This window comes from Mus pahari, chromosome 11 (genome assembly GCF_900095145.1).
Source record: "Mus pahari chromosome 11, PAHARI_EIJ_v1.1, whole genome shotgun sequence".
Taxonomy (NCBI): Eukaryota; Metazoa; Chordata; class Mammalia; order Rodentia; family Muridae; genus Mus; species Mus pahari.
Genome location: NC_034600.1, coordinates 2,661,192 through 2,687,556, shown reverse-complemented (window position 1 = coordinate 2,687,556; position 26,365 = coordinate 2,661,192). Strand labels below are relative to the sequence as shown.

The window sequence follows — 26,365 nt, the reverse complement described above, 5'->3', positions numbered from 1 at the left end:
TGCCTCTGCCTCTGCCTCTGCCTCTGCCTCTGCCTCTGCCTCTGCCTCTGCCTCTGCCTCTGCCTCTGCCTCTGCCTCTGCCTCTGCCTCTGCCTCTGCTTACCATCTTCCTGCCCCCGACTGCCTTAGGGTATTGTTTTGTGGATGCATCGGTTGGGGTTGACCTCCACATCTCTGCATTTGGATTAGTTGTATTTTTCTGCATTGGTTGCTGTTGCAAAGAGAAGTTTTATTGTTGAGGGGTGAAGTTAATACTTAACCTGTTGGTATAAGGACAAATGTTTAGATTGTTAGGGATTGTGTTGGCTTAGTAAAGTGGCAGTTGTAGGTTCTCTTCTGAGATCTGTGAGTTCACTAGATCTGAACAGTTGGCTAGGTTTCCAGTACCAAGAATGATTTCCCACTGACTGGGAAAGCTCTAAGTCCAACTAGGACGCTGTTGGTAACAGGCAAGGTATGCATACCAACCCTTGGTGTTGTCATGCTGTGCTGGTCATTGCTGTGGTTCATAGGTTTCATAGCTACGTAGGACTCTGGGGGAGACAGAGGCTTTGGCTTTTGAAAGGGATCTGAGTTGCAGCTGCTGAGTCTCTGTGTTGGGAGATATGACTCAATGATACTGGGAACCAATCTCATGCCACAGACAGGCAATAGTATGGGACTGTGTCTGCAAGAGATACCACATGAGCGATATAGATATTGCTGCATGAGGTGCCACTACCAAGGTGCAAAAGCAAGGACTGAGCATAGAATGAAGCACACTGAAGCAGGAGGAATGAACTCAGTCACATTGTGATACATTGTTTCAAGGCATCCAGTGTTCACATTGTGCTACATTGCAACAACATGTCCGGTGTTCCAGCACCTGGAAACAACAACACAAGAAAAGTGTTGGGATTGAGAGATCATCTTAACTTGCAGCTCAGAGCTCTAGAATCATCTTTCCTCCAGTTGGTAGACATGAAAAAGGGTACAGGGGGATCATTCTACTAACAGGCAGCCAGGAGAACTAAATGGTACCATGGGTCAGATGCAAGGGGCCTACAAGCTGCCTGGATGCCAAGAACAAATGGGAATCTGTTTTACTAAGCTGCGTCATGAGCTGCGGGTGCCCTGGGGTCACAGGAGGAAGTCAGAGCTCCAGACAGCTGTGGGACTGAGGACAGTGGATATAGTAGCATGTTAACTCCAGTTTCCCTCTGAAGATGTGCAAACCACACTGCCTTGGCCCTGAATGTGGGTGCAACAGAACATCTGCTGGGCCCATTTTCTACCCCTTGGTGTTCTCTTGTGTCCACATGACTCTGTGGTCTACCAAACCACACAGAACCCTGTCCTCATTGCCCCAGTGTTGGGAAAATATAGCTCACCAGATGTGTGTACTCATTTCCCATCATTGCGGGTACTCCTGATCAAGGCCCCATAAGCAGCCCACAGCTTCCTGGGAACCAGTCCAGACTGGCCCCAGGTAAAGAGAAATGCTTCCATCTCTTTCATAGCCTCACCTTGGGGGCTCCCCTGTTAGCCTATGTCTCTTCTAGGCCTGCCTTCCTTCTGTGTGACCACCATTGCAGCCAGGAGGTGTGCATAAGGCAGGCACAGTGTCTGCCCATGTCACAGGACAGCAGTGCAGGACTCAGGTCCTCTCTGCTCTCATACCTGTCAGGTTTTCATTCTGCCTAAGTCGTGACTGACTTAAAATGAGGCAGCCTTGCTTTTCTTTGAGAACCGTGTTTACCCTCTGGGTTTACCATTCTGAAGGATGGCTCAGAGCAAATTACTGTTTTCTAGGGACACTCATGTAGTCTGGACAGGCAGGTGTATTCTGGAAACTGGACCATGCAGAGTGGACTGACAGGTAGAGGGCAAGGCCTATAGAACCTGTCCCTGTGGAACATCTCAAGAACCATTCGCCCTTCCCCTAAGGAGCTCCAAAAGGCTATACTGGAAAGAGGCTATTTCTAAATCACACAGGGAAAGATCGCCACCTGGTGTCCTGATATTGACATTACATCACAGAAGGAGGAAAGTCACACTGTCAGAAGACATCACAGAACTAACTGCCTGCAGACTTTAAGGGGTGGTTGGGGGATTTAACATTAATAACACAGTTCAACCCACTTTTGGGTAATTAGTCAAATGAGAGACTATTTTCTGTGTATGTCTGTGTCAGGGTGCGAACGCACCTATGTGAGCATGCTCATGGCAGTGGAGGACATTCTCCAGTGTCTCTCTTCAGGTGGCATCTATCTTGGGTTTGGAGACAGAACCTCCCACTGACCTAGAAATCACCATGCAGGCTATTCTGGCTGTTCAGGGGGCCTCCGGGATCTGCCTGGCATTGCTTCCTAATAACTAAGACTGCAAGAATGTCTCCATTTGTTCCTTTGTTTGCTTGCTTGCCTTTTAAATGTGGGCTCTGGGGGCAGAGTAGGGGGGTGGAGAAGCTGGAGAGATGGCTCAGAGGTTAAGAGCACTGACTGCTCCCCCAGAGGTCCTGAGTTCAATTTTCAGCAATCACGTGGTGGTTCACAACCATCTATAATGGGATCTGATGCCTGCTTTTCTTGTGTCTGAAGAGAAAGACAGTGTACTCACATACATAAAATATATAAATAAACCTTATTTTAAAAAATGTGGGCTCTGGGCTGGGCAGTGGTGGCGCATGCCTTTAATCCCAGCACTTGGGAGGCAGAGGCAGGCGGATTTCTGAGTTCGAGCCCAGCCTGGTCTACAGAGTGAGGTCCAGGACAGCCAGGGCTACACAGAGAAACCCTGTCTTGAATAAAAAAAAACAAAAAGACAATAACAGCTGGGCGTGGTGGTGCATGCCTTTAATCCCAGCACTCGGGAGGCAGAGGCAGGTGGATTTCTGAGTTCAAGGCCAGCCTGGTCTACANAGTGAGTTCCAGGACAGCCAGGGCTACACAGAGAAACTCTGTCTCAAACACACACACACACACACACACACAATGTGGGCTCTGGGAAGCAGATTCAGGTCCTCCTGGCTGTGCATTGTGTGGCAAGCACTTTGACAATGGAGGACTCCCAGCCCAAGAATATATCTTCTCATAAAGCAAAGTAGAGTAACTTCAGATAACTAGTAGCTTCCTGTGGTGAATTTTCCTTTGTTTCTGAACCTAATGTGTCTGCCCACCCAGGCTGAGGCATGTCACTCAGTTAAGTAAGTAACCAGCTGCCTACTAATCACACCAACACATGTTGCTTCCTAGAAGCTACAGGTGTCTAGAGCCAGGGAAGGTGTGAGGTGAGAGTACAGACCTTCAGGAAGATTCTCCAAAAGCTAGAGAGCTGGCAGGGTCAGACAGTGTGGGGAATCTCTCTGTGCCATGGCTAGAATGCAGGTTCCCTGAAGAGCCAAGGACATGGACAGAAAAGCACAGTTCTTAAAAGTCTACGAGGAAACATGTCCCCCCTTCTCTCTCTCTCTCTCTCTCTCTCTCTCTCTCTCTCTCTCTCTCTCTCTCTCTCTCTCGTTTCTTTGTTGTGGTGCCCCTGAGGGGGAGGAGTGGCATATGTAAGTGTGTGAAGGACAGAATTAGACCTTAGGTCTTCCTTCAGTTTTCTCCAGCTTCATTTTTGAGTCTCACACAGGACCTGAAGTTTCTGGATCCCATGAGACCAGCTGACAGAATGCATGCCAAGGGATCCTTCAGTATCTTCCTCCTCAATGCATGCTGCTGCGTAGTGTCCTTCTTTGGGATGCTGGGGTCAGAAATCATGCCATGCCCCTACCTGCATATTCTTTTTACGTACTGTCTCGTCCTCCTACGAGTAGGCTGAGATAGGTCTTATGCTATTTTATGTTGTCAGTGCCATATATCAACAGCTGGGTAAGATGTAAAAAGAGGTTTACTCTGTTTATGGTTCTGGTAGCCTAAACCAAGGTGATGGCCTTCTTGTAGAGTCTCAAGGCTGTCAGTGTGTGGCACTATGGATCAGGAAGCAGATGTCCCCTCTGGTCTGCCTCTCTCCCCTTCCAAAGACACAAATGGTCATCTCAGGGGTGCCACTGTGATGGCCATATCTAATTTTAGGTGTTTCTCTTAAGTTTCTTACTCTGAACAGCAACATCTGAATGCTCGTTGCTTTGGATGCAGAGTGTTTTGCCTGCTGAATGGCAGAAAACAAACCTAAGGTGCCTTGGGCAGTGAGGCCAAGGGTTCTCCAGGCTCCTTCTCTGAGAGGACTCACCCCAGAAGGGTTCTGTGCCTGCAAGGCAGAGCAGCTCCTCAGCTGGACCACTCCCTTTGGTTGTTGGGTGCTTATTCCTCTTGTACTTCAGCCCATCTTTAATCTCCCCACTCTCTTCCAGCCAGGCGTCAGAGACTCAAATAGGTTTGCTATTTTCTACCATGGTTGCTTGAGGATCTCACGGTAAATCTAACTGAAAGTAGCCAGTGTGTGCAGTGGCTCGGCTAAAGTGCTTTGTTTTGAAATCTCCTCTGGCAAATCTAGGAAGTCCTTCTAGTGACTCACTTTCCAGTTGTCTTCTACAAGCCTCGGGACATAGGTCCAGTCACCAAGTTGCTTGTGATGTTGTAACCAGGGTGATGTTGTAACCAGGGTGATGTAACCAGGGTGAGGTCGACCTTTCCCCAGTTCACAGTAGGGCGCCTCCTTTCCACCTGAGAGTATACTGCTCCTTACTCTCCTCCGCTGAGGCCCCGAGAAGAATGTTCCAGAAGATCGCTTGGAGCATACTAGGTTCCTGTTCCTCCAAAGTTCTTCCCCGCTTAACCTGTCACTCAACTGCAGGCATGCCTATGTTGTGTGGTGCTTGCTGCTCGCAATCTCCTCCACACCTGGAACATGTCTAAGTCTGTTTGGTATTTCTAATAGCACAATGCCACAGACGGGGTGATTTCACGGAGAGATTGATTTGGGTTCCCTGATGCAGTGGCCTAACTAAGGCTGAAAGAGAACACCTGGCAGTGGCCTTAAATATGAGGAGGCCCCAAGGCAGGAAATTGCAGGGCAAGGAACAGGGAGTGCACCTGTGCGTCTCCTCTGGCCACACTCTCCTTTGCTCAAGCTACTGCACCCCACCAAGGGGCTTCATACTGATGACCATATCTAATCCTACTAGTCTGCCCAAGTTTCTACCTCTAAACGCTCACCTAGCGGTGTAAATTCCTATTGTTTTATTAGCATGCAAAGGAAAAATCAGCTACAGCACATGTTTGGGAGGGAAAGAACCATAGCAAGCTGTATTTATCTGTTTTCCAAGATAGATAGAGCCGTCAGAGAAGGCCAAAATCTCGTGGTCAAAAGAAAAAACTCACCACACAATTTAAATTGTGGTATTTGCAAAATTAGTTGAAGTCACATGCTGGTGACCTACATCTTTATTCCCAGCACGTGGGAGGCAAAGGCAGGTAGATCTTCTCTCCAAGTTTGAGGCCAGCCTGGCTACAGAGCAAGTTCCAGGACAGCCAAGGCTACAGAGAAACCTTGTCTTGAACAAACAAACAAACAAACAAACAAACAAAAATAAGGAAAAAATCAGTTGAGACTAAGAAGCAAAAAAAGGAAGAGGGTGTTAACTCAGGATTGCAGGAATAAAATGGGGAAGGCCACGTGGGACTTCCACACAGCTAGGTAGCAGGCAGAGCATTTCAGAAATGAGACAAACGTAGGAAGTGTGCTGTGGCAGAAGGGTAGCATCCAGCTTTGCAGGCCTCTGCAATGCATTGCTGAGGCTTTGCCAGAATGTACTAGAGTGAGAAGATGTGGGTTTCTTCTTGGCTAAGGCAATTTGCATTAAAAATAAATAAATAAAAATAAGCCCAACAAGCTGGGAAATAAAATTACTGTGAAGATAAATCTGTAGGAGTCAGAATTAAGAACTGGGCAGCTGTGAGGGTCAACATCCGTCACCCTGGTTACAACATCACAAGCAACTTGGTGATTGGGTCTATGTCTGAGGCTTGTAGGAGACTCAACTGGATGGTATAGTGTGCTCCACAAGTCACACTGTTCTCTCATGCATCTACTCCCTTACCCTTCTCTAACTGTCCGAGAGAGAGAGAGAGAGAGAGAGAGAGAGAGAGAGAGAGAGAGAGATTTTAGAGAGGAACCAGTGTCCAGCCCTCAATCCCACTGTGATCCCTGTATCCACAGGAATCCCCATGTTGGAAGAAGGAAATGGCTGAAGCCAAAGGCCAACCAGAGCGGAAGCCTGTATCTAGACAAAGATTTTTCTTGCAGTTTTGGCAGCTTGTCAGATAGCCTTTCAGCAGATGCTAGAGCCGACACAATGGTGGGTTTATGATAGGAAGGACCACAGCTACCATGACTACCCATGCATACTTCCTGCTCGCTACTTAAAACTATTCCCAGGTCATGATTCTGAAGATGGGCTTTGGATCAGAGCTGAGGTTGGGGAAATCATTTTTTGTTTTTGTTTTAATTGGATCTTTCTTCCTCCTAATGTGACCACTTTGGATATATCTTTTTCTGCTTTTAACTATAAATTGTGCCCTTTAATTGGCCTGTTGAGGTTGGGTGGCCAGACCTAGCTTGTTAGCTGGGGATTAGTTCTGACCCTCCAAAACCCATGTTCTTCTTGTAACCTTACACATTCTGTTCGCCAGCCTCTGAGGAAACCTGGACCTTCTACACAGACTGTCAGGTTATGGGCCTGTCTTGCTTGGGTGCAAATAGCAATGACAAGGCATTCAGCTATTTCTGGGTATCTATATGGTCTTTCAACGTCAAAGAAGATAGCTTGAAGACAGAACAGGGTGTGAGGGTTTTGAGCTGCATTTTCCATCCTGAGACTTAGGACAGAAGTACAGGGTCTGGATGCCCTCTTAATAAATTGTAGTGGCTATTCCTGGTTGCCAACTTGACTATATCTGGAATGAACTACAATCCAGAATTGGAAGGCTCACCTGTGATCCTAATCTGGTGGCTGGGAGATACAAGTTTCTGACTTGGATCTTGACGTGGAGATCTTGAGGCATAGTGGTTATGAATCCCAAAAGATTAAGACAGGGAGATCTCTGAGTTCAAGGTCATCTGGGACAAAGCAAGTCCCAGATCCAGGCATGGTGACACACACCTTTAATCTGGGCCATACCTTCTGCTAGAGACCCACATAAGGACATTAGAAGGAAGATTGGCTCTCTCTCCTTTGCCTGCTTGCCTTGTGGAACAGAGCAACTGCTAGATCCTTGGACTTCCATTCCCAACTGCTGCTGACCATTGTTGGGGAGTTGGACTATAGAGTATAAGTCATCAACAAATTCCCTTACTATATGGAATCTACCCATACATTCTGTGACTCTAGAGAACCCAAATACATAAATGCAACATTGTTGTTGAGATCTCAGAGATTGGGACTTTGTAACCAGAAGATGAAGAGCGGCCAGAAACTGCCTTGTAGACAGATACTGATCGCAACAAAGAAAGTTCCTGACGATAGTGGATACAATGTTAGGATGCCAGCGAGAGTTCAAGCCCTGATAAAGCTGAATGAGGATTTCTCCTTTCTACCTCTCCAGCCTAAGGGTGAAGGTGGCTGGGAAACCCGCTCGAAGGGGTTTGTCGGGTTGGCTGTGTGCAGACACTCCCCACACATTAGTTGCAGAGCGTGGAGCCCTGGAGATTGGCCTCCAGGAGGTGTTCACCCCGCCGCTGCGAGGCACTCCGGGAATTGTAGTTTTCCTTCCGCTCCATGCCTGTCGACTGGGAGGATAGTGCAGTAGCTCTGCAAGAAGCGCTCGCACTTTCCAGACCCAGGTTCGGGTCCTCCCTCGGTGGTCGGCATGCCAATGACGTCACAAATCCCCCTCCCCTTGGAGGCTGAAGGGGTTTAGGCGTCTACACAGGGCCTGTAATGAGGCAGCTGACGGATGCACAGACAGTTTGTGAAGGCAGAACCCTGCTCTTGTTCATCTCTTCCAAGATGTGTCCTAGGGCTTTGCTTTTTGTGCGGTCCCGCTTCATTCTGGCTTTTTGATCAGGCGGATCCGCGGGCAGCTCCGACGGGGGGCGGGGCCGGGTGGGGCGGGGACCTCGTGTGCTGTCGTCGCTTTGGGCCCTCCGGGCTGCGCCGCTCTCAAGCGCCCTGGGCTGCTTCGTTGGTCTGAGCCCTAGGCCGGCTCCACGGGGACCTCGGCGCACGCATGGACCTGCCCGCGCCCGGCGGGAAGCGGCCAGGCTGGCGGTGGCTCGGGCGGCGGAGCAGGGCCGAGGCAGCGGGCCCCTGAGCGCGCGCCCTGCAGGCCGGGCCGCAGCACCATGATGCCCGGCGAGACGCACCCGGCGGCGCCCGGGCCAGCCGACCTCGCGCGGTGTCAGGGCTGCGCCTCCCTGCAGCAGGTACGACGGGTCCCTGACCGACCCTTTTGCGCCGTTTTGGGGGCGGGTGCCGGTGCTTTGTTTAATCACGGACGGCGGAATTGGTTCAGCTGCTGCGATGCTGGCGGCGGACAGAGTGAGCGTGCTCTTCAGGACTCCTCGTCTTCCCGACTCAGGGTTTGCAGGGCCGAGTTGGGTTGGTGGGTGACGCTGTCTAAGCGCGGAGGGAATCTTGTTCTCTGGGATGAAGGCATCCTCGCACTCTTAATTATTTGTTGCTTGGAGACAAGGGTTTTATGTTCTGTGTTGCGTGCCCAGGTCGTTAGACTTCAGGATTCGGGAACTGCATTTCAGCTTACACGGATCTATTAATATACTGTCAAGCTTAGCTTTTGTTAAGTAGCATGCTAGTTGTCTGATTGAAATAGTCCAATGAAGATGTATGGGGCTAGTTAGTTTGTTACAGTGTCACGCTCCGTTCTTAACAATGGATCGCTGCGGATGGGTTCTAGGTTTCACTGATGCAATAGAAATAGTCCCCAGTGCTCAGTGCTGGAGACTCTCACAGCTTTCTTAGAGTCTCACAGCTTTCTTAAGTCCGCTGACTTAGTGTCAGTGGCAAAACGGGACTCACCCTTGCTCTCGTTCAGTTCATCCCCTTTCTACCCAGTGTTCTAAGCACTGTTCACATTCTGGTAAACCAACTGGACACGGATAAGATGAACGTGCGCAAGGACGACAGAATTTTAGATGTTGGGAAGAAAATAATAGAAGATGTCAGGGGGTCCCCGTGAGGTGGTGTTGAGGCCGTGGGAGTTGTGAATGTTGAAAAGCAGCTCTGGATATCGGTTTTAACAGGTGGGGCGGTTTCTTGTTTGATGAGCAAAGCCTGTGGAAGCCTCGTGGTTGGTGAGATGAGATAAGGGATGCACACCAGGTAGCTATCTGTGAAAGTTTGATTTTTATTGTAAAATGTGATGTCTCTGCGCCGATTCATATATTCTGGTGGTTTGGGGAATAGGAAATGGGTTGGCACTCTCATATAGAAGATGGAGAGTCAAGCCATGTTGTAGCTAGGCCACATTGTGTAGGCATCTTATAGCCCTCCCCTCCCTTTAAAAGATTCTGAATGGCATGCATCTTTAATGGACCATATTTGTGTTTTGAGCCTATTCACTCAAAATTTTTTGATCCCCTGCTAGTTTATAACAATGTCTGTAAAGAGAACAGGAAAGTTATATTAGAAGTAATGTATTGGTAACAGGCAAAAATAGGAGGGGAGAGTGCGTAAGGACCAGGCCGTTGGCTGCTGAGATTTTCTGGTATTTTCGTATTGTTGGAACAAGGTTATAGGAGAGTGAGTTCTGTTGAGTTCATTGAAGCCCGACATCCTAGTGGATGCCTCAAGGCCTGGGGTAGTTGCTTTCCTGGTGTACTTGGGAAGGCCTGTGAGGCCAGGGGAGACTGAAGATTTAGGATTTAGACGAGCCCTGGTTGTGTGGTCCTCACACACTGTTGTATGTATGGGCTTGGGCTTCTCCAGATGAGGTGGTGGTGAATCATTGCAGGTATTTGCACAAACAGCTGTGTGACCCATGCTTCTTCACACACTGCCCACCAGGAGTCCCTGTCCTGTTGAATCAGCAGTGCCATTGATTTCTTTAGGTTGCTTAGGCCAGGAACTGGTGACCATCCTGGTACCTCCCTTCTTTGACAGCCTGCATCCAGTCCCTTTGCTGGGTCTCCTGACCCCACCGCCTGTCTTTATTTTGGCCCGGAAGCTGCTGCTTTCGCTTCCCAATGATACCTTTGTTCCTTCCCTCCAAGTCACACTTTGGTGAGCAGTGAGTACAGGAGAGGTTCCTTTAGCTCTGTATAGGCCTAGTCTGTAAGGCCTTTCTTCCTTAAGAGGCAAGATCATAAATAACTGTGCTTTGGGAAGTTGTTCACACCTGCTCACTTGCCAAGGAGGTGTGAAAGGAGCCATAGACCAAGAGTGAGAGAGCCCCAGGGCTGTACTCCCACCAAGAGCAGGGTTTTGGTTGTTTGTTTGTTTGTTTGTTTGTTTTTTTGAGATAGGGTTTCTCTGTATAGCCCTGGCTGTCCTGGAACTCATTTTGTAGACCAGGCTGGCCTTGAACTCAGAAATCCGCCTGCCTCCGCCTCCCGAGTGCTGGGATTAAAGGCGTGCACCACCACACCTGGCTGAGGGTTGCTTCTGAAAAGGCTTTTCAGGTGGCAATGTTTCAGAGATAGCTTGAGTTCTCTACTTAATTTGCAAAGTGAGTCTGGCAAGATGGGTCCCTAGCAGATGATAGAACATCCTAGGAGGCTCTGTGCTTATTTCCTCTATGTTGAGAGATGGAAGCTTTTCTCTATTAATGTAATCAAAGTAAAGTGTGTGGTAAAGACTTAAAAGTCACAGGTGGAAGGCACAGGATGAATTGATGAATGGGAGCTGTGTTTGACAAAAGGTAAATTATCTCACTAATGTGATCTAGTGAGTATTACAGGGAGGAGGTGTCAAAGCTCTAGGGGACAGAATGATAGCAGGAAAAGCCCTGAGTGTAAGAAGCAGAGTGTAAGAAGGTGATGTGATGGAATGGTTCTCAGGTCCAGGATGTGGAGGGTATCAGGATTTCAGCCCTTGAGTAACTACATGAAGTGTGGTGGAAGAAGGAAAGGAAGCTGAGGTCGAAAGATTGTTGGAAATCTGGGGCTTTAAAACATTAGACTGGGGAGGTTTAGCTATTTTTCAGATGTTTGTGAAGTATATTTGGAATGTCCTACTGTACTTTCAAGGGACTGGAAGCTAGTTTTAGGTTTCTCTGGGCTTGGAGTTGATAATAAGAATCTCTTTCTGGTGGAGGGGTTAGGTAGTATTTTCAGTCACTTGAGCTCTGACAACCTTTAGCTTCTGTAGAGAATCTGGCAGCTGGGTCTGGGCCCTTGAAGAAGAAAGCATGGAATGGGGAGGGCTGGAAAGAGATAAGAAGACTTACACAGAAACTAGGCTGCTGGCCTGTGGGGAGGAGAAAGATGACTAGACATCACCACAGCAAGAAAGATTGTTGCTGTGTGCAGCTTAAAGTTCTCAGGAGAGAACTATCAGAAGAAGCCACTGGTAGTTCTCATTCCTCAGAAGATGTCCACACAGTCTTTCCCTCAGTTGCACCTGCTCTGATGCCGGGCCTTCATTCTGACTTGGAGTCTTAGGGTAGAGGGGCCCTGGCCTGAACTGAATAGTCCTTTGTGACCTGTTTCCTTTAGAATGGAAGATACAGTTGCCTTTTTATCTGCCCTGTCAGAAATGTATCTAAAGGCAGCTGTGCTTCCCAGCATCTTAAGTATCTTTTGATAGGTTCACAGAGCACCCTTGACCTTTGGGTTGTACTAATTTGTTACTCATCTGTAGCCCAGCAGCCACTTTTTCTAGAACCTCAGTAGTCACAAAAACCAAGGCTGGCCCGAGTCTCTTGGTGCTATGTAAATTAGGCAAGCATTGAGTTACACAGTTTTAGATTAAAGTCAAGGGAATGGTTGTTGGAAGTCACTTTCCTTTCGGAGAACATGCACTTTGTATTAGAGTTGGTCAGCATGTAAGGGCTGCAGATAGTCCCCAGAACAGGAAACTGGTCAGAAGTATTTCATTTAAAGGATCCTCACTTATAAAGAAGCTCCAGGAGCTTAAGTGTGAATGCTGAGAGAATAGTTGTCAGACACCTGCAGAAACCCCTTTCCTAACCAGGAGCACCCCTCCCTTTCCTAGAACTGTTGAACAGTTGACCCCCACCTGCACACAGGAATGTGTCGGTAGGACCCAGAAGGCCCCCCACCTCTCACAGTCTCAGATGCTGATCCTACTATTCAGGAAGTTCAGTTCCAATCAACATAAATAAACCTGGATCAGAAGACGAGAAAAAAATTGTTCAATGAGGAACACTGCAGTGTCCACCTGGCAATAGTAGGTTGATATTGATGGGCACACAGGCCTTGGGAGTATTGCAGAAGGAGCTGAAGCAGGTAACTTGGGAGGGTATAGTATACTTTTTCTCTAGCACAGTGGTTTTCAAGCTTCCTAATGCTGTGACCCTTTAATACAGTTCCTTATGCTATGGTGATCCCAACCAGAAAACTATTTTCTTTGCTACTTCATAGAAGTAATTTTGCTACTGTTATGAATCATAATTTAAAAATCCATGTTTTACAATAATTTTAGGTGACCCCTCTGAATAGGTCATTTGACCCCCAAAGGGGTCGCCACCCACAGGTTGAGAAACATTGCTCTAGGATGCTAAGTTTTGTGGTTTTAAATTTTTATTTCCTGTTTGTTTCCCTAAGGCAGTTTATATGTGATTAGTGTTGAGAGAGAGAGAATGTATCTAATGTTCTATTAAGAGAATGCAGCCTTGCCCGTATCATCTTCCCTGAAACACATTTTAATTGCTTAAATTATGTGGATAAAAGTAATGAATGAGTTTTATAATGAAAATTAGTAAATTTGTTACTTGATTTTAGTTGGAGACATTTAGTCTAGATTTGTAATCTTGGAATTTGAGGGTGGTGCACTAATATTGCTCCTGTCTCTCTGCCTCTCACTGCCGTTCTCAGGGTACAGGACCTTGGTTAGTGAGGTGAAGATTGGGGTCACAGGTTAACTCAGTTATGCTCTGATGTACGTTATGACCTTTGCACTCATCCATCCTTTTTTCTTTGCCCTAATTTATATATATTAAAGGCAGTATTATGTAGCAGGCCTAGGCTACTCAGCAACTCACCATGTAGCTGAGTTTAGCTTCTAAACCTACCACCACCTCCCAGTGCTGGGATTACAGCCATACACTATACTATCATGCCTGGTTTAGTAGTTGGATTCTAATTTTAGTTTTCCTTGTTATTATGATAAAACCCTTAGGAAAATCAGTTTAAGGAGCATTTGTTTTGGCTCATGGTTTGAGGGGGATACAGTCCCTGCGGGGAGAGGTGGCCACAGAAGCATGGAGCATGTGTTCACTGCACCGGCAGTCAGGAGCCTACCTGGGGTGAGTGCCTCTGTTCAGTTTGCTTAGAGGATCATTCCCCGGTCTCCACCTCGCTGAAATCCTATTTCTGTTCCTAGGGGGCATCTTGTTGGGATCCACAGGCTTCTGGCTGAGTGTTGGAGACACTTTCTGTCACATAATGGAAAACTGAAGATGGGGCCCAAGGCTTGACACTGTATCTTTCTGGCTTTTCCATGTGGTTTGTCCAGAGTGCTTGTTATTGGGCCTAAGACCGTTTCCCCTGACACCAAAATTTATTAACTTTTTCTTTTCTCTGACCTTTGATTTTGCTTTCTTTTCAGAGACCTTTTGTTGAGTTCTGTGGTCAGAACTTTTGAGTCTATAATTAAACTCTTGTAATTTAGCTATAACTTAATTCATATAAAATGTATCCCTTTAATGTATGCAGTTAGTTATTTATACATCTAGCAGTAGAGTGGTCACCCACCATTCTGAAACCTTTCCCAGTCAGCAGTCATCCCAGCCGCTGCCTCCCTCTGTTTTCGGCCAAGTCCTCATCTACGGGCTTGCATATTATGGACAGCTTGTAGGAATAAGTTAGTATACAGGGTCTGCTGTGTCATATTTGAGGGTTCATCTGGTAGTAGCATTGCTTCATTGCTTTTCATTGTCAGTACGTGGTGGCTTAGCCATTCATCCTTTAATGAGCATTAAGCTTATGTTTCTGTTTGTAGTGTAACAAGTGCTGTTGTAAATATTGCTGAGGAGCCTGCCATGGGCATATGTCTTATATTCTTCTGAGTGTATGCCCAGGAGTGTAATGCTTAGTCCTGTGGCAAAAGCCATCAACTGTGATTGGGAATCAGTTTTCTCATCCCTGTCAGCACTGGCTGCCCCTTTCTTTTACAGCACCCTAGTGGATGTTCCTGTGTCTGATATTCTGAGTGCTCTCTGCATCTGTCCCTTTAACTGCAGTATGGCTTCTCCAGTGTGCCATTGTTTCTGTCAATGTGCCTTTGAGGTTTTCTCCTCTGCTTGTCTGCTTTTGTTTACTTGATATCTAGCTTTAGTCTCCCTTTTTTCCATTCATTTTAGCTCAGGTTTGGAAATCTTTGGTGGTTCATTAAGAGCTGGGGAGGGGGCTGTGGTGCCTCCTAACTGAGTGTGCTGTGCAGAGCCTTTTGGACTGGTATGTGGTATTGTGGCCCAGTCTTTTACTGATGAAGAGCAGGTGCCAGCATTTGGGTCTTACCCAATCCTCCCTGGAAGACAAAGGACTGGCATGAAAGGAAGGGCCCTTCCCAGATGAGTTTGCCTAAGATTGGCTATCCTGGGTCTTGCTCTGTAGATTGGCCTTGAATGCAGAGATCAGCATGCCTGTCTCCTGGAATTGAAGGTGTGTACCACCATGCCTGGATCTAAATTTAGCTGGGTAGGATCTTGCCCAAAGATCCCAGTCCCTTAATCTGTTATCTCCTAGAACACAGGGTTTTGCTCCATTTCACTTCCTGGTACCCCTTTAATACTCAAACCATGTATTTTATATTTTTCCTTTCTAAGCTTGCTATGCTTGTTCAAACTTCTCTTCCTAAGACTTAACCAGAGAACAAAGTCTCTGCTGAGATTTTTGAAACTTCCTTTGTCAATGCAATTAATTTGAGTCTCTTCACCTTAGCCTCAGGCAGACTTTTCAGACAAGGGCAAAAAGTAGCCACATTCTTCACCAAAATACCACAAAAACAGTCTTCATGCCACATTCTGAAATTCTTCTCCTTTGAAATCTCTTGGGCCAGGTCAACACAGTTCAAGTTACTCTCAGCAACAAAGTCTTCCATATTCCTACTAGGATGATCCATTAAGCCCCATTTAAAGCATTCCACTGTGTTCCAAATCCAAAGTCCCCAAATCCATATTCTTTCAAATAAAAGCATGGTCAGGCCTATCACAGCAATACCCCACTCCTGGTACCAACTTCTGTCTTAGTTAGGGTTTTACTGCTGTGAACAGACACCATGACCAAGGCAATTCTTATAAAAACAACATTTAATTGGGGCTGGCTTACAGGTTCAGAGGTTCAGTCCCTTATCATCAAGGTGGGAGCATGGCAGTAACCAGGCAGGCATGGCACAGGCAGAGCTGAGAGTTCTATGTCTTCATCCAAAGGCAGCTAGTGGAAGACTGACTTCCAGGCAACTAGGGTGAGGATCTTATGCCCACACCCACAGTGACACACCTACTCCAACCAGGTCATACCTATTCCAACAAGGCCACACCTTCAAATGGTGCCACTCCCTGGTCTAAGAATATACAAACCATGACATCCACTTAACACTGAGTGCATATCATATGTGTTCTTTTGTGATTGGGTTACCTCACTCAGGATGATATCCTCTAGATCCATCCATTTGTCTAAGAATTTCATAAGTTCATTTTTTTTAATACTAAAAGAATAAAGATTCTTATTAAGCATTGTAAGTTGCATCCAATAGCCTCTCGATAAACCACACCACAATCCATCAACAGTCAATCAGACCCAACAGCAGTTCATTCTTCACAATCCATGAGTTAGGGTGGAACTCCCTTCAACTTACAGTAAGATCCTACTTAGCTCTTGCGGGCAGGGACTGGGAAGTTAAATTCATTGTTTTTAATAGCTGTTATATTCCATTGTGTAAATGTACCATATGTTTTGTATCTATTCCTATGTTGAGGGACATCTGGGGTTTTTCCAGCTTCTGGCTATTATAAATAAGACTGCTATGAACTTAGTGGAGCATGTGTCCTTTTTACATGTTAGAGCATCTTCTGGGTGTATGCCCAGGAGTGGTATTGCTGGGTCCTCCTGTAGTATAATAGTTAAATGCCTCTTAAATATACATGATATCTTCTGAAGCTAAAATTAATTCTTTATCCTTTTGATAACTTTTGCTTGAAAGTTGATTTTATTCAATATTTGAATTGCTACTCCAGCTTGTTTATTGGGACTATTTGATTGGAAAATTGTTTTCCAGACCTTTACTCTGAGGTAGTGTCTGTCTTTGACGCTGAGATGAGTTTTCTGTATTCAGCAAAATGCTGGATTCTGTTTATGTAACCAATCTGTTATTCTATGTCTTTTTATTGGGGAATTGAGTCCATTGATGTTAAGAGATATTAAGGAAAAGTGATTGTTGCTTCCTGTTATTTTTGATGTTATTTTTATGTTTGTGTGGCTATCTTCTTTTGGGTTTGTTGAAAGATTACTTTCTTGCTTTTTCTAGGGTGTAGTTTCCCTCCTATGTTGGCGTTTTCCATCTACTATCCTTTGTAGAACTAGATCTGTGGAAAGATATTGTGTAAGTTTGGTTTTGTCATGGAATATCTTGGTTTCTTCATCTATGTTAATTGAGAGTTTTGCTGGGTATAGTAGTCTGGGCTGGTATTTGTGTTCTCTTGGGATCTGTATGACATCTGCCCAGGATCTTCTAGCTTTCATAGTCTCTGATGAGAAGTCTACTGTAATTCTGATAGGTCTGCCTTTATATGTTACTTGACTGTTTTTCCTTACTGTTTTTACTATTCTATTTATTAATGCATTTGTTGTTCTGATTATTATGTGCTGGGAGGAATTTCTTTTCAGGTCCACTCTATTTGGAGTCCTGTAGGCCTCTTGTATGTTTGTGGGCATCTCTTTCTTTAGGTTAGGAAGGTTTTCTTCTATAATTTTGTTGAAGGTATTTATTGACCCTTTAAATTGGGAATCTTCACTCTCTTCTATACCTATTATCTTTAGATTTGGTCTTCTCATTGTGTCCTGGATTTCCTGGATGTTTTGGGTTAGGAGCTTTTTGCATTTTTGCATTTTCTTTGACTGTTGTGTCAATGTTTTCTATGGTATCTTCTGCACCTGAGATTCTCTCTTCTATCTCTTGTATTCTGTGGGTGAATCTTTTATCTGTGACTCCTAATCTGTTTTCTAGGTTTTCTGTTTCCAGGGTTGTCTTCCATTGTGATTTTTTTTTTTTTTATTGTTTCTATTTCCATTTTTAGATGCTGGATGGTTTTGTTCTGTTCCTTCACCTGTTTTGGTTGTGTTTTCCTGTAATACTTTTAGTGATTTTTGTGTTTCCTCTTTAAGGGCTTCTAGCTGTTTACTTTTGTTCTCCTGTATTTTTTAAAGGGAGTTATTTATATCCCTATTAAAGTCCTCCATCATCATCATGAGATGTGACTTTAAATCAGATTCTTGATTTTTCTGGTGTGTTGGGGTATCCAGGACTTGCTGTGGTGGGAGAACTGGGTTCTGATGATGTCAAGTAGCCTTGATTTCTGTTGCTTATGTTACATTTATCTCTCACCATCTGGTTATCTCTGGTGTTAGCTGGTCTTGCTGTCTCTGACTGTGGCTTGTCCCTCCTGCACTATGTGTTAGTAGTACTCCTGGGAGACCAGTTCTCTCTGGAAGGAATTTGGGTATGGAGAGCTGTGGTACAAGGTCAGCTCCAGGGTGCAGATGGAAACAAAAAGGATCCTGTCCCTGGCTGTTCCTTGGTTCCTGTGTCCTGATGCCTCTGGGTGAGTACCTCATGGGCCAGGAATTTGAGCAGAAGTGTTGGTCTTAACCTGTGCTCACAGGTGTGTCCCGACAGTATTTGGGTATGGAGCTCTGTGGCACAGGATCAGCTCCCAGTGCTGACAGAAACTGACCCACATTGCATTCTTTTAAAGCGATGAAGGTGGATCAGATTCCTCATCTGAGTTCATTTCCTTCTGCTGATGCACTTTCCTTCTTGGAATTGCTGAGCCAGGTTTGCTTATGGTAGAGATTCTTCAGCTTTTATGTGTTCTGATGCATCAAGGCTATTGGGTCGGTACTAAATTCATGGTGTTCAGTGCCATACAGAAATGTGAGATGTTGGTACTGTGAATATATCAACCATTGTGTGCTTTTCTGTGTTTTGACAGTGTTCAGGAGCCATCCTGAACCATTATGCATGATGTAGAAAGTATGTCATATAAAATGAAAGGCTTAAATGTTGCAGCTGAGTGTGCTGGTACTGTGAAGAGTCCATTTGTTGTTTGATGTAAGTTTTGGGAGTCTGTATGCATAAGATAAATCCTAAAAGAGTAACACATAAATATATAAAAAAGACCAGTGCTAGATGACATAAAATAAATCTCATTTTCATTTGATTAAGAATTTGCTAAGTTTGCTTCTGGAAACAAAGCCTTAGCTCATACTCAGACATACTCAGCTGCATTAGTATTTAGCCATGTCTAGTTGCTGTATGCATGTCCTTGTGTATCGCAAGCATGCATGTGTGCAGCATTTGCTGAGAGGCTGCTACCTATTAAATACTATAGTTTACAATGCACCAGCAGCACCAGGCAAGTGTTATACCAGCAGCTTGTTAAGGAAGAAGAAAGAATGCCCAGAAGTGACTGGAGAAATCCTCTCTCTCCTGAGGAGGGGTAGGATGGGGCTGAGGAGAGGGCTCTGCCAGGATCGGTGCTTTCTACACAAGCCTGGCGAGCTGGACTCCATTCAGTGAGCCTATGTGAAGGTGAGAGAACCAATGCCACAAAGCTGACCTCTGACCTACACACACACACCACAGCACACTTGTACATACACAAATAAGTTAGCAAGTAAATGCTAATGGGAATTCCTGTAAGAGCATCCGAGATCACAGCCAAGGTGAAGCTTCTCAAGCAAGGGAATCCTTTGCTCACCGTTAGGGAAACTGAACGTGGCCATGTTCCCTTTAGAAGAGAACCTGAAAGGTGTGTGGAGAGTGCGAGTGCAGAGGACATGCGCTTCCCACCCACATTGATTCTAGCCTGGGCTTTGTCTGTCTTAGCTGGCATGTGCATGTTGCTGTAAAAAAAAAAAAAATATGGACACTGAATAGAAATGTTGCTGCCCCTCTCCGAATCCTCTGCATTGACTGGAGGCTGACCTTTGAGATAGAAAAGGTGGTGACCCTGGTTGTAGACTTGTCAGTGTGAGATTGCGAAGCTACTCTGGTGTGTTTAAAACACTGATGTTACTCTTGAAGGTTTTACTGATTAGAAAATTGACATTTAAAGAACTCGCTAAAGAAAAGAAAAATCTGTATTTTAATTGTTGGGAATGCCTGGGCATCATAATGAGAATGCTTTACTCTTCAGTTTCCTAACAGGATTTGGAACCAGCTTATGACTGGTTCCTGCAGTGTAATACGCATCTCACAAAATCACCTTTTATATTTAATTGTGAAACCATTACAATATTTGATCTCTGTCACATTAATGACACTCTGATCTCTTAATTTTTGTTATTTTGCTCTATTTTTCTGGCAGCTTTTATGTTTCTGCTAAGTAGTAGTCAGTGACTTATTTTTTTATTAGATATTTTCTTTTTTTACATTTCAAATTTTATCCCCTTTCCTCATTTCCCCTTCGAACCCCCCCAACTGCTCACTAACCCACTCCCCCCCCTCCCCACTGCTCACTAACCCACCCACTTCTGCTCCTCAGTGACTTATTGCCGCCCTCTGATCTCAGTGTGACAGAGCATGCAGTTCTTACCAAGGGTGATGGACTCCAGGCTCCTGAGGAGTCGCACAGTGCATGGGGAGGATCGTCCATTTCTGTTGAAGTGGCTCCATAAACCAACTTTTATAATTATAAATCCTAGGACAGTTACATGTAATGAAATGCCATAGAAGCGTAAATAGCTGACTGTAGCTTTTTTCTTTCAGAACTTAAATGAGTATGTTGAAGCATTAATTGCCTTGAAACAAAAAATCATTAATACAGAGTAAGTATATCTATGTGATGGAAGACCTCTGCCAGTCTCTCCAGCTGGCTGAAGTGGGTGGTGGCTTGGAGTCCACAGTAGACCCAATGTACTAGCTAGGGCAGAAACCCTGAGCCCTTTATTATAGACCTTTATTATAAAATTGTATTTGCCAAATTGGATTTTAAAAGCTGTTTTCTCTCTAAAATTGTTCTGTTGGGTGCAGATTTCCTCACCATTTCATGCTTCATTGTGAGATTTAATTATTTCAACAGCCCTTGATAGTCTCATGTTTTAGATCAAAAGCTCCTATGTAGTGCATTAAGGAATCAAGGTGATGTCAGCCCAGCATGCTTTTGTTTCTGGGGACCAAAGGGGAGGGGCCACCTAGAGTGATCCGAGCCATACCTCTTTGTGGAGTGCTCGCCCGGTGAGAGGACATGGGGGCCTAACTGCTCTTTTCTCTCTTGCAGTAACCTGCTGACAGAATATCAGAAGAAATGCGATGATATCCTTTACTTGCTTTCCCCCTGGGTGTCGGCACAGATTTATGTGTAATAGCTCAAAAGATGGGAGGGCCGCTCTTAACAATTACCTTTAAATTAAAAGGCAGTGGCTGCTGGTTTAATGGGAGCCCATCTCACACATAGCCAACAGAGGGACTTCAGTATGGTAGCAGTGCGTGTGTGGTGGGTCCTGAACTGAGGTAGCCTAGCAGGCTCTCTTCCTGTTGCTTGCTCTGCTTTTAGGGTCCTTAGCTTTTTAATGAGTGGATGCTCCTTGTGTATATGGGTATGACATCAGGATTGTTGATGCATTGTGGTAGTTGCAGTAATGCTTGCTGATTGGTATCTTTAACTGAGAACTCTGACATGGTTAGGAAATTGGTCTTGTTCCTATTAATGTGTATATTCACAAATTATATAAGTAATGCAATTTTATATTTGTAATATAATTCTCAACTGAGACTCACCATGTTGGCTAAGCAAAGGTAGGTATCTTCAAGAAAAAGCTGGTTCTGCCTTGGTTTAAATCTCTCTCAAAAGAACACAACAACATTTCTTCCCCCCCAAAATCAACATGTGTAGACCTGTAGAGATTGGGCTTTTCTCAGTGCTGGGGTTGACGTCGCTCTTGCAGAGGTGGGGTCCACGGCCCACTTAGCACAACGGCTCCTGTGGCACTCTCTGAGAACTGCCATCAACTTCTGGGTGATTACATTTGTCATTTTATGGTAGAGTAAGTGGTCTGATTTTCTAACATTTCTCTACCAAAATTTAAATAAAAATGAGCAGTTGATTCTTTTTCTTAAAGATTTATTAAGTATGTGTCTCTGTGGGCTTGTACACATGAGTACAGTGCCCATGCTGGTCAGAGAGGGCTTTGGAACTTCTGAAACTGGAGTTACAGGTGGCTTTGAACACCAACAATAGGTGCTGGGACCTGAACTAGATAGAAACTGCTTATTCTTAACTGCTGAACCATATTGCTAACCCCAGTACAGGTCCTTTAAATAGATAAAGCCTGCAGTTGTTGTTTGAGATACAGAGGTTTATTTTGTGATGGGATATTTGGCATCAGCTACAGAAACTAATTTTAAAACCACTTTGGTATTAGCCCCAAGTATATATTTGTTACAGCTGAGAGGTGAAGCTCTCCTGCCTCTAGGCGCCAGTGTCCTAGGCTTGCCCTACCCTTCTGAAGAGCCTGAGTGCATCCTCTGTTGCCGCCGTGGAGTGAGGAGAAGAATGAATGTTCACTTCTTGACCTTGAGAAGTAATGTGGTCCTGAGTCATTTGTGCATGCCTCATTTCTGTCTGCAGGACTGTTCAGAGGTTCTGATGTATACAGAAATTAAAGTATTTTCCATCAGCTTTATCAGTCTTAATTCTTGTCATTCTAATTAGTCGTTTATTTAAGGCTTTAGTACAGAATTAGATGTTTTGACTTGTGTTCTATCTTAGTCACTGTTATATTGCTGTGGAGAGGCACCATGGCCAAGGCAACTCTTCTAAAGAAAGCATTTAACTGGAAGCTTGCTTTCACTGTCAAGGGTCAGTCTGTTATCCTTACGGTGGGAAGCATGGTGGCAAAAAGTCAGGCACTAGAGTACTAGCCGAAAGCTACATTTTGATCTGCAGGTCAACTGATCAATCGATTGGTCGGTAGATGGATGGATGAATGGATGGATGGATGATAGAGACAGACAGACAGGTATATAGCTGCATAGATGTGTGTGTGTGTGTGTGTGTGTGTGTGTGTGGATTTTTTTTTCTTTTTTTTTTTTTCTTTTTCTCGAGACGAGACAGGGTTTCTCTGTGTAGCCCTGGCTGTCCTGGAACTCACTCTGTAGACCAGGCTGGCCTCGAACTCAGAAATCCGCCTGCCTCTCCTCCTGAGTGCTGGGATTAAAGGTGTATGCTACAACTGCCTGGCTGTATATCGATTTATATGCTGGGCCTAGTGTGAGCCTTTTGAAACCTCCAAGCCCATCCCAGTAACATACTTTCTCCAGCAAGCCACACCTGTTCCAGCAAGGCCACACCTCTTAATCCTTCTAGTCTTCAAATAGTGCAACTCTCTGGTGACTAAGCGTTCAAATATATGAGCCTGTGGGAGCCATTTTTATTCACACCACTACAGGTTCATACATTGGTAAATAGGGTTAATGCAGATTCACACTGTTAGAGGCAGATGTATGCATATTGTGTAGAGTTGATGCTCTAGCCCAGGTGTACATGATTACAGTAAGCTGATTTATCTCCAAACAAATATCAGAAGACAAAGTTTCTGAGATTTCTTTAACAAGTTTTACAGCTGCAGTTTGCAAGAAGGTGAGTTGCCTGGCTTTTGTAGCTGCGATAGCAGCTGTGACTTCTTGGGTAGACGTGGATGTGTGGCAGGCCAGAGCCCTGTCTCGGGTTAAACTGCTGTGGGTGCTCCCTTACCAGCAGATTGCATTGTCCTATCAAATGGCTCAAGTATATTTATGGTTTCACATTGCATCTCTATGATTTGCTTCTGTATTTGTTGACCACTGTGTGAACTGAAGCTGAAGTTCTCCTATTAGTTTTGCATACACAATTACACTGTTCAGTGCTATTTATCTTGTGTTGTTTATACCAAAATAAAACCACTAAAATTGCAGTGATGTTTTCTGCTGTGACTACAGTTATCACTTAGAAGCTAACATGGGGTTACATATCAGATTGTAAGATGCTGAATTGAGACAAATGGGGAAAAGATGAAGATTGTCAGTGCCAGCTGTTTGGCACAGTTGTCCTCAGACAGCTTCTCCCATGTGCTGATGTCTGTTGGACTAGTATCTATTGTTGTTTTCTGATACAGTTTCATTTAAAAATTATGCCTAAAAGATAAAAAGTGGGCTGGGTTAGTGTGAGCAAGAAGACTGCGTCTAAAGTTAGTGCTTCTTAGCACACTCCAGTTGTTTCTGTTTAGTGATGCCAACACTTTGTCCATTTTCAGAGAGAACAGCACACTGCATCACCAAGTGGAGCAGATGCTCCAGAAAATCTCCCCTCTGCAGAAGTGTCAAGAAGAATTGGGATCCCTGAAAGCTGAACTGGAGGAGAAAAAGGTGTCCGAGCCTCTTTCCTCTGTAGGGATTGTCATTTGTCAGGGTTAGCTGTGCACACACTGACTGGTGTCCGAGCCTCTTTGCTATGTAGGGATTGTTGTTTATCAGGTTAGTTAGTTGATTGTTAGTAAGATTGTTGTTAGTCAGCTGTGCACGCACTGACTGAAGTTCGGGGGCATTTACGTGTTGGCAGAGAATGTCAGAGCTAGTGGAAAGCCCTCTGGGTCTCCACTCTGAGCACTGCTCTGACTGATGCACAGCTTCACAGTGGTTCATGGGACTCCTCCCAAGTGGTGAGAGGGTTACACGTAAATTGTTGTGGCTTTTTTGATCTCTGAGTAACCTTTTTTTAACTTATTTTTTTTTCTTGATTTAAGTGGGGCATAACATAGACATGCAGAATTAGTAATAGGATGATCATTGTGCGGCAGTGTGGGATCAGGTGGATGTCATTAGTTGTGCTGGTCTAACCTCAGCTCAGCACTCAGGGCCTCTGCTCTAGAGCTCAGACGTCCTTGAGAACCTCTCATGGATCTTAAGCCAGTTAATTTGAATGGTCTTGGCAGCTTGGTTCAGTGTTTTGGGAACCATGCACCATCCCTGTGGTTTCTCAGAGTCATGAGGTCCAAAGACAGCATTCATTCACAAGCTCCTACAGGTGAGTGGGCCTTGACCTGAGGGGGAAGATGCTTTGACCTCTCACAGGCTTTTCTTCAAAGTTAGGCCCCTGAAGAAGTCAGCTCAAAATGCTCTAAATGCTTTCTTATGTGATTATTAGTGTTTTTTACAGGAGTCCTCGTATTGTGCCTATGGAATTTGTAAGCATCCGTAGCCTAGCAGGGTAGTCCAAGTGGAGGCAGGGCTATCCATGGTTATCCTACTCTGTGTCCTTGATGGCTCTTTTCAGGGAAGATTGCTGCTGTCTGTCCCTTGTCCTCGTGTTGTAGATTTAGCACTGATGTGCAGTTGTACTCCATGAGGATACACGTCAGTGTTCCTTTTTCTCTTCCCACTTAACTGCAGTGAAGGTTAATCACAGTGTTCTGGCTTATATACTCTTCTTATGTAATATCTTCAGTATGTTCTCAAGGAAGTGTGAATCTTGGAGTCAGAGCTCAGTGGAGACCCTCATAGTCATTCAGTGACCATGACTTTCAGGAATAAGCCAACCTATCAAATCCATTCTGTAAAGGGCTTGATAAAGCTCATCTCTCTGAGCTCTTATTGTTAGAGAAATGCCAAGTACAGACCACATGGACATAGAGTCTTCCCAGTCCACAGGGTCATCATGGCAGATAAGTCAATATTCATGTATTTTCCATTAATATTGATTACATTAATATTGATAAACTTGCTTTCCATTTCCTGACAATAAGAATGTACCAATATCAGCTTCGATTGTGTTATGGTAGCTGCTGAGGTGAGCACATTGGCTGTTTGCTGTTAGCAGTGGTGTGGATGGGAATTGAGTAGCTTTTGCTCTGCCGTGCTGTCAGCTCTGTCTGGTAGGAGCCTAGCCGACTCCTGGAGGTGCTGGGCGACTCCTAGGCCGTGCTGACAGCTCTGGCTGTGCACTCAGTATTGTGCTACAGAGAATTTAGCTTATGGTAAAACAAATGAGGAGCATGGCCGATAACTGCTTGGGGTGATCTCTCTGTTTGGTGTTTCCCTTGTCAGAGTTCTCTGAAGCTGTACCAGGACACTCACCAGGAGTATGCTCGTGTGAGAGAAGAGTGCCTGAGGACCGACGCCCAGTAAGTGGCTTTCCTAGAGCAGCTGTGGGTAGTGGTGCTTCCGCTTCCGCTTCCTCTTCCTCTTCCCCTCCCCTCTCCCCACCCCAAACCCCTGTTTCTGATCATTGCTTATAATTAATTAGCTGTGCAAAGTTGAACTAACCTCAGCTAGTTCCCAGCACTGTCTCAGAGGAGTCAGGACTGTTGTGACTAAGGTCATCTGGTACAGCAGGGGTGCTCAGAGCTGTCAAACATACTTTGTCACGTGTGAGCTGCACCAGCGCCTGTGTGTCCTGAACACAGTCCTAGATCTCCCATTTTGTGTCAGTCCTCTCTCTCTCCAGGTGTCATCTGTGACATCTCACTGGCAAGGCGTCTGTCACCATTAGTGAAGTGGGCTGTTAGGAGCATCTTGCTAATTGCACTCAGGTTTGGTAGGTCAGCCACATCCCTCTGAGCACCTGTGGAGCTGTGTGTCACAGTTTGCTGGAGCTGGGACATGACAATGTGTTGATCTGTTCTGAGCCTCCTGTCTTCTTTATCTCAGAAATCCATCTTAGACCAAGGAAAGCTTCCACCTGCTGCTTCCCTTGCTCACTTGCATGCTTCTGAAAAATGCCCAGTTGTCCAGTTGTGGCTAGATGTTGAACCCCGGGACCTGGTGGTGATAATTCACCTACATGGGACAGAAGGAGTTCTCTCATGTCTCCTGGAACCATGGTTCCTGTCGAAGTTACTGCCCCAACATCTCCCACAAGAGAAGCATGGTTAGTAGTCTCTTAGGCAATGTCCCAAGCTTCTGACCTTCAGGCTAGACTCCTCCCCAGTTACCTAGCAACAGTAAAGATAACAGTTTACTGAGCCGGACGTGGTGGCGCAAGCCTTTAATCCCAGCACTCGCCTTTAATCCCAGCACTCGGGAGGCAGAGGCAGGAGGATTTCT

At 45.3% G+C, this 26,365-nt stretch overlaps 1 protein-coding gene across 1 annotated transcript in view; it reads left to right on the top strand.

Moving 5' to 3' along the window:
- Positions 1 to 8,067: 8,067 nt before the first annotated feature.
- Positions 8,068 to 26,365, top strand: part of Ice1 (interactor of little elongation complex ELL subunit 1) — a 47,100-nt gene continuing 28,802 nt past the window's right edge. The window contains exons 1-6 of the mRNA XM_021208465.1: positions 8,068 to 8,349; positions 20,054 to 20,112; positions 20,565 to 20,599; positions 22,907 to 22,925; positions 23,578 to 23,689; positions 25,367 to 25,443. Coding sequence (XP_021064124.1) covers positions 8,269 to 8,349; positions 20,054 to 20,112; positions 20,565 to 20,599; positions 22,907 to 22,925; positions 23,578 to 23,689; positions 25,367 to 25,443 — 383 coding nt within the window. The 5' untranslated portion in view covers positions 8,068 to 8,268. The remainder of the gene's footprint in view (positions 8,350 to 20,053; positions 20,113 to 20,564; positions 20,600 to 22,906; positions 22,926 to 23,577; positions 23,690 to 25,366; positions 25,444 to 26,365) is intronic.